The sequence below is a fragment of the Piliocolobus tephrosceles genome, chromosome 10, assembly GCF_002776525.5.
Source record: "Piliocolobus tephrosceles isolate RC106 chromosome 10, ASM277652v3, whole genome shotgun sequence".
In the NCBI taxonomy this organism is placed as follows: Eukaryota; Metazoa; Chordata; class Mammalia; order Primates; family Cercopithecidae; genus Piliocolobus; species Piliocolobus tephrosceles.
The window spans coordinates 4,056,891-4,072,587 of NC_045443.1; the positions used below are offsets into that span (position 1 = coordinate 4,056,891).

At 42.4% G+C, this 15,697-nt stretch overlaps 1 protein-coding gene across 5 annotated transcripts in view; it reads right to left on the reverse strand.

The window, feature by feature from the left end:
• CRACR2A (calcium release activated channel regulator 2A) overlaps positions 1 to 15,697 on the reverse strand; it is a 140,184-nt gene that overhangs the window by 77,199 nt on the left and 47,288 nt on the right. For 4 of the 5 annotated variants that reach the window (XM_023182943.3, XM_023182940.3, XM_023182941.2 and 1 more), the window contains one exon: positions 929 to 1,192. The exons of the other annotated variant lie outside the window; for it this stretch is intronic. In XM_023182943.3, coding sequence (XP_023038711.1) covers positions 929 to 1,156 — 228 coding nt within the window. In that variant the 5' untranslated portion in view covers positions 1,157 to 1,192. The remainder of the gene's footprint in view (positions 1 to 928; positions 1,193 to 15,697) is intronic. 5 annotated transcript variants of the gene reach the window in all.

A 15,697-nucleotide genomic window follows, 5' to 3' on the forward strand; every position in this document is an offset into this window, starting at 1 on the left:
GGCGCCCGCCACCTCGCCCGGCTAGTTTTTTGTATTTTTTAGTAGAGACGGGGTTTCACTGTGTTAGCCAGGATGGTCTCGATCTCCTGACCTCGTGATCCACCCGTCTCAGCCTCCCAAAGTGCTGGGAGTACAGGCTTGAGCCACCGCGCCCGGCCAAGCCTGGTTTTTGTATTTTTAAATGGTCAAAAAGAAATATCAAAAGAATAGCAGTACTTGGTGACACATGGAAATTATACAAAATTCAAACTTCCTTGTCCATAAAGTTTTATTGGACCACGGCACCCTCATTTGTTCACATATTGCCTATGGATGCTTTTGTGCTGCAGAAGCAGAGACGAGTAGCTGTGGTAGAGACTGTAAGGTCCACAAAGCGGAATATTTATTCTCTGGACCTTTATAAAAAGGCTGCCGGGCCCTGCACTAGGCAACGGTGTGCACTGATGCTCTGCACACCATCTCTCTGGAGAATCTCTTCAGGAGAGTGCAGTGTGTTTGGGTTTGAAGGTGAGAGACGGATAAGACAATCTCAGAAATGCCTTCCTCCCAGGTTGTACCTGTTCCTAAGGCACAGCAGGAATGACTTCGTTATAACTCAAGTGGGTGCCTTTCTACTTTCAGTTTCAGCAGGTTCTTCTCTGTGTCTTACTTATGTCCCTTATGTTACTACTGTCATTTCCCACAATCCCGGAGAGTTACCGAGGCAGAGAGGAAACAGCCCTGGAGTCTGACAGCAAGTAAAGGCCAGAAATAGAATGAACCCAGGAGGTCCGGCTCCTAGTAGAGTTTGGTCAGACCCTTCCTTCCAAGACAGAACTGATGGTACTTTTTCTGTTAAGGATGTCACCTCCCATGGGGCAAGCTCTAACCCGAGACAGGAAGACATTTGGCATTCTCGGTGGGCAGACCTACCGGGGACCCCACTTACCTGCATATCCTTCCTGGCGATGAAGCCCTTGCCTTCAGCATCGCAGGTCTGAAAGAATTCCTGTGCCTTCCTCAGCATGTCTAGCTGGCCCAGCGTCTGCTCCTGAGTCTCCTTCTGCTCCAGGCTGTCCAGGGGATGCAGGCAAGCTCCACGCCCCTTTGGCCCCTGGCCAGACCCCTGACCAAGTCTTTGGGGTCTGGAGACTACCCTCCCTTCAGGGGCAGCCATCGAGATTAGTCAGTTTCTTGAAGTCTTTTTCAGAACCTGAACATGGAAAATGGGGAGAGAGAAGTGGGTGTGGAAGGTTGGAGTGAGGCTGAAAATGAACAAGAGGGGATGAGAAGGAAGCACAGAGCCACCCACCAGTGTGTCCAGGCATCTCTTAGCAACCACCTCTTAATTAGCAAAATCTCAGGACAAGGGGAAAATATTCCATGATCACTAATAGATCGGCAAGTCCATCAACGGGAGAAGGGAAGAGTGCAGAAAGAAGACAGACATCTCCAGATTGAAAGGAGATGGAATAGGGGAAGCCCAAAAATAATGTCTCCCAATTTAAACCACCAAACAACAACAAAACAGATCCTGATAGACCAGCTGCCATTTATAGAGTGTTCACTTAGACACCATGCCATGGCCTCTACATACATTTTTTTCATGTAATTCTCACATCTCTCTGACATAGCCATTATCATCTTCATTTTAGCAATGTGAAAACTAAGGCTTAGAGAGGTTGAGTGACTTGCCCAATATCACACAGCAAATTACTACAAAAGCTGAGATTGCAATCCAAGCTTGTATAACTTGTATGATCTTAATCCCACCCCGTCGTGACTCCTCAGCATTGCTGAGGGTGGAAAGCTCTCCTCAGGCAGATGCACTTGCTCCTACATCATTCACAGTCAACAAGTTCTTGGTGAGCTCTTCCTCAATGTCACAGACCTCTGCCACAGCTGTGAACTTTGCAGTTTAAGTAGGAGAAAATGTGCCCCATTCTCAAGGAGCTTCATGTTGCACACGACTTGCCAGGCCTGGTTTGGTGACGCCTAAGGCTGTTTTCGGCCCAAAAAGAATCACAAATCATACACCTCAATCAGACTTTTAAAGACCCTGCAGGAGTGTTTTCAGAAGGTATCTTGCAATGTGATGTGGAAGACAGCATACAGAAACCTGCTTCCAGTCTGGACTCCACTGCTGCTTATATGACCTTGAACAAGTCGGTACCTGACTGGGCCTCAGTTTCCTTATCCGTATGAGGAGACTGGACCTGTTTATCATTAAGATCCCTTCTAGTTCTGATCATCTGTAAGTCTGTGAGATCCCCACATCATAAAATGCTATTAATTGTAAATGTTATTAATAAAAACTGAGTTCATGGGATAAAAAATAATAACATCCTTGGATTTTTTTTTCCATCTGAAGACTTTTTGGAAGCAGAATAGGTCCAAATTTTAAATACATGATCACATTTGGATTTAAAAATAGAGATATGCACTGTCATGCATTTTGTGGCCAAGCTGGAGAACGTGATGCCCTGGATCATATTTCCTGTGTCCATGTGAGTAAGAAAGGAGGAAAATAAGTGAATCACCAGGCAGGTTTCTCTGATTACCAGGCCCTGGGCCTCTGGCTCAGCTATACCATGTCCAAAGCAATCTCAAATCTGTTGATTTCAGTGACCATCTTCCACTTACCAGATTTGTCAAGAGCTGGGGGCCAGAGCTGGAAGAGCTCCTGGCATCAGGAATGAACTTCATGTAACAAGGCCTTGACAGAGCAGAGCAGACTACACCTCTCGCTCCACGTGGCTGAACATGTAATTCCCACTCTGACCCATCTGACCAGCCCTGTCCTCAGGAAATGCTCTTTCTTGTCATCCCTGTGTGTGTGTACTGACCATCACCGAATCCTAAGCAGATTTAACATTTCTCTTCTGTCTTCCCCAGAGGGAGCTGCCTTGGATGTAAGCCTGAGGAGGCAGGGCTGTGTCTTCGTGGCTTTTATGTGCATTGTTCAACCCACCTGCATGCAGTGCTGGCTTTGCAAGGGCTTTTGGATAATGATGGTGGTAACGTGAGCTTCTGTAGATACAGCACATGAGCAGAACAGGCTGTTGGCTTCCTGGGACCTTGCCGGGACTCTATCTGCAAGGTCTCTGCAGCCAGTAGGCCCCACCCTACTCCCACCTGCTGCTCCCAGGAGACGAGATTAATGATATCTGTCATTCCTTGAGTGCTTTCTCTTGCCAGGCCCCTACCAGACTTCATCCTATTGAACCTGACGTCCTCCCATACAGTCAGTATAATTAGGATTCTCATCATACAGATGAGGAAACTGAATTTTGGAGAAGTTAATTTGGATCAAAGTCTAGCAGAGTCAGAGACCTCTTCTGCTACACCACATTGCCTTCCTGAGACCCAGTTGCGGGCTCGCTCTTAACAGTGTACTCATCCCCAACTGATCTAAATCACCTCCCAGAGGCATGTTCATCATTTTAACGGGAACGCCTATCATTCATTCATTCATTCATTCATCCATTCATTTATTTCCATCTACTGAGTACTACGCAGCAAGCTCTGAGCTAACATTGAGAAATAGTGTTAGGTGACATAGTGAGTAGGACATGGTCCCTGCCCTTAATAAATGAGTCTCTGACAGTCTCTAATGGTGGGATTTCAATAATGGTGACTGATAGTGGGGGAAAATGTTTTAGATTGAGTCTTAAATAAACTCTGTAGCAATCAACTACTATTAAATAACTGTGTGAACTTAAGTGAGCCCTCAAGTCACTCTGGGCCTGAGAAATAGTAGAGAGGATTTCTTAGCTCCAGATCTGATGCTTGCTGGCTTTCTATCTTCCCTAGACCACTTTCCCTCTACCTCTGTCCACCTGTTAACAGGTGATGCATGACATGAAAGAGTCAACTAGTAGTTCTAGAGAAGTCAGCTATGAACAACCAGCAGACAGGCACCACGTCTTATCTGATTTTACTGCCAGTTTCTAGCCTAGAATATGGTACATAGTAGGTACTCACTGACCATTGTGTGAAGGAAGACTAATCTTTTGCTGAAGTCTTCAGAGGAGGGCCTGCAAGCATTTTTATTTCAGGCAGGTAGCTCTATATGTGGAATTTTTATCTTATAATGAGTAAGTCTAGACTTCTGTTTCCAGAAAAGACATAGTATCAGAGGCTGGATTTACCCTCCCCCTTGAAATAACCAAAAATCCAGAGAGAATATAACTTTAAAAATGGTTTTCAAGACACTAGACATCAGGAATGAAGGATGGTGATCCTTAAGCAGGGGCAGGACTATACTGAGCTGAGTGAAGCCCCTACAGAACAGGATTTAAAAAGACATTTACTCTCAGGACCTAACCCTGGACTTACACAACCCTGAGAATTAGTACCTTCCCAAGAGTCAGCTGCTTAGGGTACAAAATCTAAGGAGACCTTCACTCGCAAAATTGTGCATCTGACAGTGATTTCTGTCTTAAATTTTTTTTATCATAGGGGCTTCACTCATCTTACTCTAGTTCAAGCTCTGTTCCTGAGAGATAGGAAAGAAACAAAATGAGCCCCAAGTTTGCCCTGTCTTATTGTCTAAAGAGTTTTTAGGAAACACAGGCACAGTTCGGTAGACTACCTATGCTGAGGAAACCCAACTATACCCTGCTTATGAGAAATGTGTTTTACACATAAAGACACAAACAGTTAAAAGTAAAAGGCTGGAAAAAGATATAACACATTAACATTAGTGAAGAGAATACTGCATATTAATATCAGGCAAAACGGATTGCAGAAGGAAGAATATTAATGGGAATTAAAAAGTCATTTCATATTGATAAAAGGTCATCAATATGCTACAATAATGCTAAACATTTATGTGTCTAATAGCAGAGCTTCGAAATACACAAAGCAAAAACTGATTGAACTGCAAGGAAAAACAGCAAAGTCATAATGATATCCAAAGATTTCAATAACTTTCTTTCTCAATAATTTATAAAACAAGTTGACAGAAATCTATAAGGATACAGATGACTTGAACAACACTATCAACCATCTTGACTTAATTGACATTTATAGAACATTCCACCCAACGACAGCTAAATATACTTTTCAAATACACATGGAATACTGACCAAGATAATCCATATTCTGGGGCATAAAATCAGTCTTAAAGAATTTAAAAGGATTCAATTTGTACAAAGTATGTACTCTGACCACAGTGGAATTACATTAGAAACCAATAACAGAGAGACCTCTGGAAAATGTCCAAGTATTTGGAAAGAGAGTAACACACTTCTAAACAACCCATGGGCGAAAGAAAAAAAAACAGGAAAGGAGAAATGAAAAAGTATAGTGAACTAAATGGAAAAAAATCACAATATATCAAATTTTGTGGGATACTGCTAAAGCAGTACTAAGAAAAAACTGATAGCACTAATCATGTATACTTGGAAAGAAGAAAGGGCTCAAATCAATGACCTCAGATTTTACCTTAAGAAACAAGAAAAATAAATACAAATTAAACCCAAAGTAGGGAGAAAAAAAAATAAGGATCAGAAAAGAAAAAATGAAATAGAAAACAGAAAAGCAATGGAGAAAATCAACAAAACTAACAGCTGGCTCCTTGAGATGATCAATAAAGAGAGAAGACATAAATTACAATATCAGCAATGTGCGGTGATATCACGACAGATACTATAGATATTAAAAGGCTAATAAGAGAATATCATGAATAACTTTATGCCAACAAATCTGACAATTTAGATTAGATGAACCAATTTCTTGAAAAACACTAAATACCAAAGCTCACTCAAGGAGAGACAGATTACATGAATAATTCTGTACCTGCTAAAGAAATTGACCTGATAGTTAAACAAAAAATCTTCCCACAAGAAAACTTCAGGTCCGCATAGCTAAATTGATGAATTCTATCAAATATTTAAAGAACGAGTAATACCAATTCTACACAGACTCTTTCAGGAAATTGAAGAGTAGGAAATGCCTCCTACCATATTATATGAGGCTAGCATTACCCTGATACCAAAACTGAACAAAGATATTACAGAAAAAAATAGGCCAATATCTCTTATGAACACTGATGTAAACATTCTTTAGGAGATTGTAACAGATATAGTTCAACGCCATATAAAAAGATGACAATCCTGACCAACCAGGGTTTATCTGAGGAAGGCAAGAATGGTTTAACATTTAAAAATCAATAATGTAATTCACCATATTGACAAGTTTTAAAAAATAAACCTTTTGATCATCTCAATAGATACAGAAACAGCATCTGACAAAATCTACTCCTGAGAAAAACTAAGAGAACTAGGAATAGGAAGGAACTGGCCCAACATGAAAACGGGCATCTACAGAAACAACAACTGACATCACACTTAAGGGTGAAAGACCAAAAGTTTTGCCCCTGGGGTCAAGAAAAAGACAAGAATGTCTGTTCTTACCAATTCTATTCAACATTGTGTTGGAGATGTTAGCTAGTTCAATGGAGCAAGAAAAAGAAATAAAATACATTCAGATTGGAAAGGAAGACGTTAAATTATCTTTATTCCCAGACAGCAGGAGTGCTTATATAAAAAAACTGACTAAATTCACAAAAAGCTACCATAACTAATAAGTGAATTTGACAAGGTTGCAGGACACACACTCGGTATATGATAATCAACTGTATTTATCTATATTAGCAATAAAAAATTAAAATTGAAATAAAAATACCATTTGCAATGGTATAAAAATATGAGATATGAATATATCTGACAAAGGATGTGTAATACTTATACACTGAAAGCTATAAAATATCAATGAGAATACAAAGAAGACCTAAAACAAATGGAGAGGTATGCCATGTTCATGGCGTTGAGAGACTCAATATTATTAAGATGTCATTTCTTCCTAAGTCCAATAGATTCATCTCAATTCCAGTCAAAATCCCACCAGGCTTATTTGTAGAAATTGATAACCTGATCTAAAGTTCACACAAAAATGAGAAAAACCTAGAATAGCCAAAACAACTTTGAAAAAGAAGAACAAAATTGGAAGACAAAACACTACCTGATTTCAAGACTTATTATAAAGCTATAGTAGTCATGACAGCGATACTGGCATAAAGACACCCAAACAGATAAATGGAACAGAACATAGATCAGAGAAGTCAAAAATAGACCCATGTATATAAATGACTTTTGGCAAAGATGCAAGGCAATTCAAAGGAGAAAGCACAGTTTTTTCCAACAAATGATACTGAAACAATTGAATATCCATTTGCAAAAAGAGTTTTTTTGTTTGTTTGTTTTTTGTTTTGAGACGGAGTCTTGCTCAGGCTGGAGTGCATTGGTGCGATCTCTGGCTTACTGCAAGCTCCACTTCCCAGGTTACGTCATTCTCCTGCCTCAGCTTCCCGAGTACCTGGGACTACTGGCGCCCGCTACCAGGGCCAGCTAATTTTTTATATTTTTAGTAGAGATGGGGTTTCATCATAGCCAGGATGGTCTTGATGTCCCGACTTCATGATCCGCCCGCTTTGGCCTCCCAAAGTGCTGGGATTACAGGCATGAGTCACCGCGCCCGGCGGCAAAGAGAATTTTAATTCACACCTTGTACCATACACAAAAAATAACTTACAATGTATCATAGACCTAAATGTAAAACCTATAAACATAAAACTTTAAGAAGCAAACATCTTTGTGACCTTAGCTTAGGCAAAAGTTTCTTGGGTATAATAACAAAAGTGCAATTCATTTGAAAAAAATATGACAAATTGGTCTTCATCAAAATTGGAAACATCTGCTCTTCGAAAGATATAATTTAAGTGAACGAAAAGCAAGCCACAGACTGAGACAAAGTATTTACAAAACACATATCTAATACAGGGTTTTTATCTAGAACATAAAAAGAACTTTCAAAACTCATTCATAAGAAAACAACCCACTTTTTAAAATGGGCAAGCCCGGGCGCGGTGGCTCACGCCTGTAATCCCAGCAGTTTGGGAGGCCGAGGTGGGCAGATCACAAGATCAGGAGATCTAGACCATCCTGGCAAACACAGTTAAACCCCATCTATACTAAAAATACAAAAAAATTCGCCGGGTGTGGTGGCGGGCACCTGTGGTCCCAGCTACTTGGGAGGCTGAGGCAGGAGAATGGCGTGAACCTGGGAGGCGGAGCTTGCAGTGAGCGGAGATCACACCACTGCACTCCAGTCTGGGTGACAGAGGGAGACTCTGCCTCAAAAAAAAATAAAAATAAAAATAAAAATAAATAAAATGGGCAAAACATTTGAACAGGTGCTTCACCAAACAAGATACAGGGATATCAAACAACTACATAAAAAGATGTTCACCCTCATTAGTTATAAGAGACATGCAACTGAAAACCACAATGAAATACCACTATACACCTATTGGAATGGCTAACATTACAAAGATTGACTGTACCAACTCTTGGCAAAGATGTGGAGCACCTGTAACTCTCATATATTGCTAGTAAAAATGTAAAGCAGTACCACTCCTTTGGAAAACATTTTGACAGTTTCTTAGAAAGTCAAACAAATGTTTCCCACATGATCCAGCCATCCTAGTCCTATTTACTCAAGAGAAGAAAAGCATGTGTACATACAAATACTTGTACATGACTGTTCATAGCGCTTTTATTTGTAATAGCCAAAAACAATGACCCAAATGTTCATTGACAGGTAAATGGATAAACAAATTATGAAATAACTGTTGATCCTAAGCAACAAAATGAACGAATCTCAAAATAATCATGTGAGTGACAGAAGTCAGACGAAAAAGGCACATACTATATGATTTCATTTATATAAAACACTAAAAAATGAAAACATTTGTTAGAAGAAAAGAAGTGAGAGTAGGCAGGAGTGAGAAGGAGGGATTACCAAGGGGTAAGAGGAAATTTTGGGGTGTGTGGATATGTCTGCTACCTTAAGTTCATGAATATGATACATGATTCCATGATAGTTTCCTGGACTTATTTATTTATTCATACACACGCATATATACATATATACAAATACATATTAAAACTGATCAAATGGTACACTTTACATATACTGCAGTTTATTAAATGTCAATAGCTCCATACATCTATTTAAAAAAAAAGGGCCGGGCGCGGTGGCTCACGCCTGTGGTCCCAGCACTTCGGGAGCCCAAGGCGGGTGGATCACAAGGTCAGGAGATCGAGACCATCCTGGCTAACACGGTGAAACCCTGTCTCTACTAATAAAACAACAAATTAGTTGGGCGTGGTGGCGGGCACCTGTAGTCCTAGCTACTTGGGAGGCTGACGCAGGAGAATGGTGTGAACCCAGGAGGCGGAGCTTGCAGTGAGCCAAGATCCTACCACTGCACTCCAGCTGAGGCGACAGAGCGAGACTCCATCTCAAAAAAAGAAAAAGAAAAAGAAAAAAAAAGGGTCGGAACCTTCTTCTGTCTCCCAGGCCTTGCAAATCTAGTCCAGTCCATTGTATTTATCCCAGGAGCCTGATTCTGCCTTTTACATTCAACCCCAGCAAGGAGGAAATGGCTGAAAATTAAGCAATTTCCCTGTGAAAACTTTCAGTCTGTTTGTGGAGGGAGCTAAATAAACCCTACAAATAAAGAAGCAGGCAGAGCCCCTTGTGAAGACCACTGATCTAACATGACTTCAGCCTCTTCTCTCTTACCCTGTGTCCCCTGGCTAGACCCGCAGTCTTTGCTGAGCATCTGTGGCTTTCTCAAGAGCCGCGGAAAACAAAACAGCAGAAGTGCTTCTATTTTAATTTCCAAATAAAGTGGAAGCCCTGCATGAGCTCGGCTGTCTCCCATTTGGAGGAAGCCCAAGGACGCCTTAATCTCAGGGCTAGACATAGCTTTTTGTCTCAAAGATTTTCCATTAGACCAATAGACAGTGAGTACATCCATAAAGGAGGAAGTGGTGGAGTATATTCTAAAGGCAAAGGGAAAAGACCACCACAAGGAGAAAAGAGAAAATACTTTCTATCTGCCTGACTCTGTGAGAGTTTCCAGGCCACTCTCCTCCCTCCAGAATGGTTCCATAAAAGCCTTTATAAACAGATGGGAATTATCCAGTCCTTAAATATTTCCAGGAAGATTTCCCAGATATCCAAGGTAATTCTAGCAGCTTAGTAACTGCTGCAATCAGAAAGTTCATAGATCAAACTTAAATCCCTTCTAAGGGTTCTAAGCTAATTTTCCCCTTAATCTGGGCTCAGGAGAGAGAGAGAACAGCTGGTCTCTCCACACCACACCAGTGGCAAACCTGAAAGCAGCCGCTAAGTCATCCACATTTCCCTTGAATCTCTCCTGCAGCACAGAGTTAGGAAACGGAAAGGCCAAAAAGCATCTCCAGGATCCATTCACATCTCTTTATTCACCCAGGCTTCAGCGTGAGGGATCCTCCATATGTAGCAGTACCCCGAAGCCCCAGTGATCAACTCGGAGCTGGCGATGTCTGATAAAGGCAAAGAGATAGGTGGGTCTCTTCAAACTGCAGAGAGGCAGGAGGACTTGGGATTAGTATCTGATGTGGGTGCAGTCTTGTGGGACAGACCCCTTAAACTGTGGGGTCTGCGCTAACTCTGGATAATGTCAGAATTGAATTGACTTATAGGATACACATTTGGTGTCAGAAAAAAATTGTAATATTTAACAACCAATTTTCCAGGTTGGTGTAGGGGGCAGCCCTGATTTGTAGCATCTGCCTATTTCTGTGGTGTCAATATTCCCACTGTGACCAATTTCAACCTACCAACAATCTATTGGCTCTCACCGAGAAAGAGATTGAGTGGCTGATGTTTCTGGGAAAGGGAAGCTGCATCCCTAGTACTTTTTGCACAGGTGTCAGTAGCTGATACCACTTTAGAACGTATCCCCTCAACCCTAAACGTATAGAGCAGGACCCATTATTAAATGTCTTAGTGCTTGGTGGGGAAAGGTGGAGTTTCACAGGGGGGTCACCAGTTCTTCATGCCTGTGCCTCTTCTACACACCCCATGACCAGGGCAGGCCCTCGAGTGGGAGCAGGAGACAAGGCAGATGCAAGTACCCTGATGGTGAGAAACAGAGATGCTGAGCTGCGTCTCACCGGGCCCCTCTCACCACCCCCTGCTCAGGAGGAAAGCACTTAGCACAGGAGCCAAACCCAGCCAGAAATGAGACTTGTCCCTGTTCCATATGAGGGTATTATTTATTTCTTTGACACATAGTGAAGTTAGGAGGCTTTGGACAGATACCACCCCTTTTCTGCTAGGCCTCTTGCTATGGTGGATAAGAACATAAATTCCAAGGCCAGAGTGCCTGAGTTAGCGGTATGACTCTGGCAAATTTCTTAAGCTCTCTGAACTTCATTTTCCTCATCTGTAAAATGAAGGGCCAGGGTAGCAACTTATGTGTGTCAGCTATCACTTATTTATTTAGAGAGGGAGTCTCACTCTGTTGTCCAGGCTGAAGTGCAGTGGCATGATCTCAGCTCACAGCAACTTCTGGCTCCTGGATTCAAGCAATTCTCCTGCCTCAATTTCCCAAGTAGCTGTGATTACAGGTGTGTGCCACCAAGCCCAGCTAATTTTTTTATTATTTTTAGTAGAGATGGGGTTTGACCATGTTGGCCAGGTTGGTCTTGAACTCCTGACCTCAAATGGTCCAACTGCCTCAGTCTCCCAAAGTGCTGGGATTACAGGCATGAGCCACCGCACCCAGCCTGTCAGCTATTATTATTATTATTATTGGAATCAAATTGGCTTCCTCCACCCCAGATTATATTCTAACAAAACGAACGAATAAAAAAGCAAACAAACAAACAAAACAAAAAAAATTACATGAAGACAAACAACCAAGAAGCCCCAAAATCTATACCCTTGACTCCCCCAGCTGGACAGGACTTCCTGGGGTGATCTGCCCTACCCCAGGCCACCAAGAAGGTGAATATGCCCCACCAATCACATAAAGGGGCAGGTAGATGGAGGTGCATTTGACTGCCTTTGAAACAGGCAGTCTTTCCATTCTGCAGCCTGCTGTAGCTTCTGCCATGCTCCATCCAGCATCCCTGCTCCTCAAATTAGGTCCAATTTTCTTGTTCTAGCCTCAAGGGAGACAGGGAACAGCTGTCTCCTACCTCTATAAAATAACTCTTCCAGGTCTGGACAACTATTATTAAACAGCCCCCTTCACACTTCTCTTGCTCTATTATAAGATACATTAAAAGCCTTGATAATGATTTGAGGTCTCTGTGAGATGGTTGCTGTTCACCCTAATTCCTTCAATAATTAGTGGTTGTAAACCACTTTGAAGATAAAAAGCATTTTATAAGAACTAAGTCCTATTATGATTAGCTTTCCAATATTTTCTTGCTGAAGCCAATAAGAACATCAAAGCCAAACATAGCCACAGCATGGTAGCTGGTGGTTAATTAGATGTATTTCAAGGCGTCTGGTATATATTAAAGAAACTGCTGCAAAATTTATCAACATTAAAAAAGTGTCTGCTTTCTTCCCATGAACAAGCTTTTTTAAAAGGCTGTCAGTGCTGATGCCTGCAAGACAAGAGCCTGAAGAGGACAAATTGCTCATATATCCCCTGCGCCTGGAAGAAAGAGAGAGCTATAATAATAACACCTGGCTTGGTATAACATCCTTTCTTATCGTTGTCTCTACAATTCTATGTATACCAGATCTCCTTTTGTTTTGTTTTTGCAATGATGCTGTAATACAGGCAAATAAAGTAACACTATCCCCACTTTATAGATAAGGAAGCTGCACATGACGATGAATTTTAGAAGCAGATCAGTGTGGTGTACCTGGACAAAGTCAGGGCTGCAGATCGGTTATCAAGGTGGTGTTACCGATGCTTCACTCAGACACCCTTGAATACTTTTTGTGGACCCTCCCTCAGCATCTGTGTGCTTTTGCTTCTAACTCTCTGAACCTGTAACTCTTAGAAGGTGGACCCCTGAGCTATTGACCCACTTGGTCCACACGGACAGAGCCAGAAGTGCCTGGAAGTTTCCCCCACCCCTCTAAAGAACCCTTATCAAAAGACTGACGGGCGTGGAATTAGGAGAGCCCAGTACTCTTGCCTCCAGGGGGGACCAGCTCTGAGTTGTGATTTACACTCTGGAACACTTTTGTGGGGACAGAGGCTGGAACTTTGCTGAGATCTCACTCTTTGTGGCTTCCCCATCCCTTGTCAGGTTCTCCTGGGAGCATTTTCTTAATAAATCACCTGAATATGAATCTTCCTCTCAGGGTTGGCTTTCTGGAAGCCCAATCTAAGATAATTCTCTTGACCCAACATTAAGGACAACATTTTGTATATTTATTAGGCGATACGTTCTCCCAGATTCCCTTAGTTCCAAACCTTCCCTTTCAAGTCTCCAGACCTAAATATCTATGTTTTCTGTGTCTGCTCCTACGCCCTTAACTCTTAGCTCTCTATTCTCAAAGCCCCTCTTTCTCTTGGATTATGATGTTCCAACTCTTTCTGGAAAAATTGCTGCAATTTCTCCAGCTATGTGGAAGGCACTGAACCAGGGAGCTGCTGTGGGAGATACAGAGATATATTTACAACTATGGTCTTTCACAATGCACTGACAGTCTAGCAGGGGACAACACACAAACAGCAAAGGTAGACGAGGTGAGAAGAGCCACGTGTGTGTGCGCAATAAAAACTGCAGGCACAAACAACTCTCAGGGTGGTCCCCCAAAATAAAACTACTCTCCAGTCATTCTCTACACCATACAATTCTGACTCATTTTACTTAATTTTTGAAGCCGAAGCTTCTCTCAAATGTTTGAGAAAATGAAAGTCAGCTATGGTAGAGATAATCCCAATGAGTGGATAATCCAATAAAGAGGAGCTTTTATTTAAATCTGCTTTGCATTATTCTTTACAGCAGCACCACAGGAAGCTGTTTCAGAAAAAGTTAAGTAATTTATTGCGGGAAAACAGCTAATTAATGACAGAGCATGGATTTAATCTTAAGTCGGCCTGACTCTTTACAACCTCAGTTTCCGGCCGGGCGCAGTGGCTTACACCGATAATCCCAGCACTTTGGAAGGCTGAGGTGGGTAGATCACTTGAGGTCAGGAGTTCGCGGCCAGCCTGGTCAACATGGTGAAACCCTGTCTCTACTAAAACTACAAAATTAGCCAGGCATGGTGGTACAAGCCTGTAATTTCAGTTACTCGGAAGCCTGAGGCAGGAGAATCACTTCAACCCAGGAGGTGGAGGTTGCAGTGAGCCAAGATTGTGCCACTGCGCTCTGGCCTGGGTGACAGAGCGAGACTCTGTCTCAAAAAAAAAAGTTAAAGGCCGAGCGCGGTGGCTCAAGCCTGTAATCCCAGCACTTTGGGAGGCCAAGACGGGTGGATCACGAGGTCAGGAGATCCAGACCGTCCTGGCTAACCCAGTGAAACCCTGTCTCTACTAAAAAATACAAAAAAAAACTAGCCAGGCGAGGTGGCGGCGCCTGTAGTCCCAGCTACTCGGGAGGCTGAGGCAGGAGAATGGCGGGAACCCAGGAGGCGGAGCTTGCAGTGAGCTGAGATCCGGCCACTGCACTCCAGCCTGGGCGACAGAGCGAGACTCCGTCTCAAAAAAATAAAAAAAAGTTAAAAAGTAAATAAAACCTTGGTTTCTTTATCTGTAAAAGGAGGCTAATGATTCTTACTTGCAGAACTGTTGCAAGGATTAAACAAAAATAATGCACCCGACATATCGAAAATACCTGATACAATATGGACTACATTGGTAGGTTGTTGTTATTATTATCGTTCCCAGATTTATAACATGACTGAACCAGAGGTATTTTGCGTGCATATTTTAAAGGCTTCTAATGTGTACTACTAAACTGCTTTCCAGAAAATGGTTAAGCAAAGCCCTAAGAAAACTGCTAGGAAGATCTGTCTAAAATGAGACCTGATCATGCCTCCCCACTGTTCTCAGTATCAATCTTAAACACAAGGGACCACTACTACTTCTTTAGAGTAATCGCCCTCCTCTCCTACCACATTCACTTCCTTCCAAATTATTTCCTGTTCTCTCAGCTCTTTTGTGCCTTGGCATCTTCCAATATATAGCTCAGTCATCTGGCATGCCGTTTCCGTTTGTCTGTGCTAAGTCTTATGGGTATTTAATATCTCACTCTATTCCAGCTGATACAACAAAATAGCATAGACTGCATGGCCTATAAACAATAGACATTTATTTCTCCCAGTTCTGGAGGCTGGAAGTCTGAGATCAGGTGCCAGCATGGTTGGGTTCTGGTGAGGGGCCTCTTCTGAGCTGCAGACTGCAACTTCTCACACTGTTCTCACATGGTAAGGAAGATGGGAAGTTGGCCGGGTGCGGTGGCTCATGCCTGTAATCCCAGCACTTTGGGAGGCCAAGGGAGGTGGATCACGAGGTCAAGAGATCCAGACCATCCTGGCCAACATGGTGAAACTCTGACTCTACTAAAAATACAAAACTTAGCTGGGCATGGTGATGCGTGCCTGTAATCCCAGCTACTTGAGAGGCTGAGGCAGGAGAATCGCTTGAACCCGGGAGGCGGAGGTTGCAGTGAGCCAAGATCGTGTCACTGCACTCCAGCCTGGCGACAGAGTGAGGTTCCACCTCAAAAAAAAAAAAAAATAGGAAGTTTACTAGGGCCTCTTTTATCAGGGCACTAATCCCATTAGAGTCCTCAAAGGCCCCATTTCCTACTCTCATCCACTTGGGAGGTTAAGTTTCAAC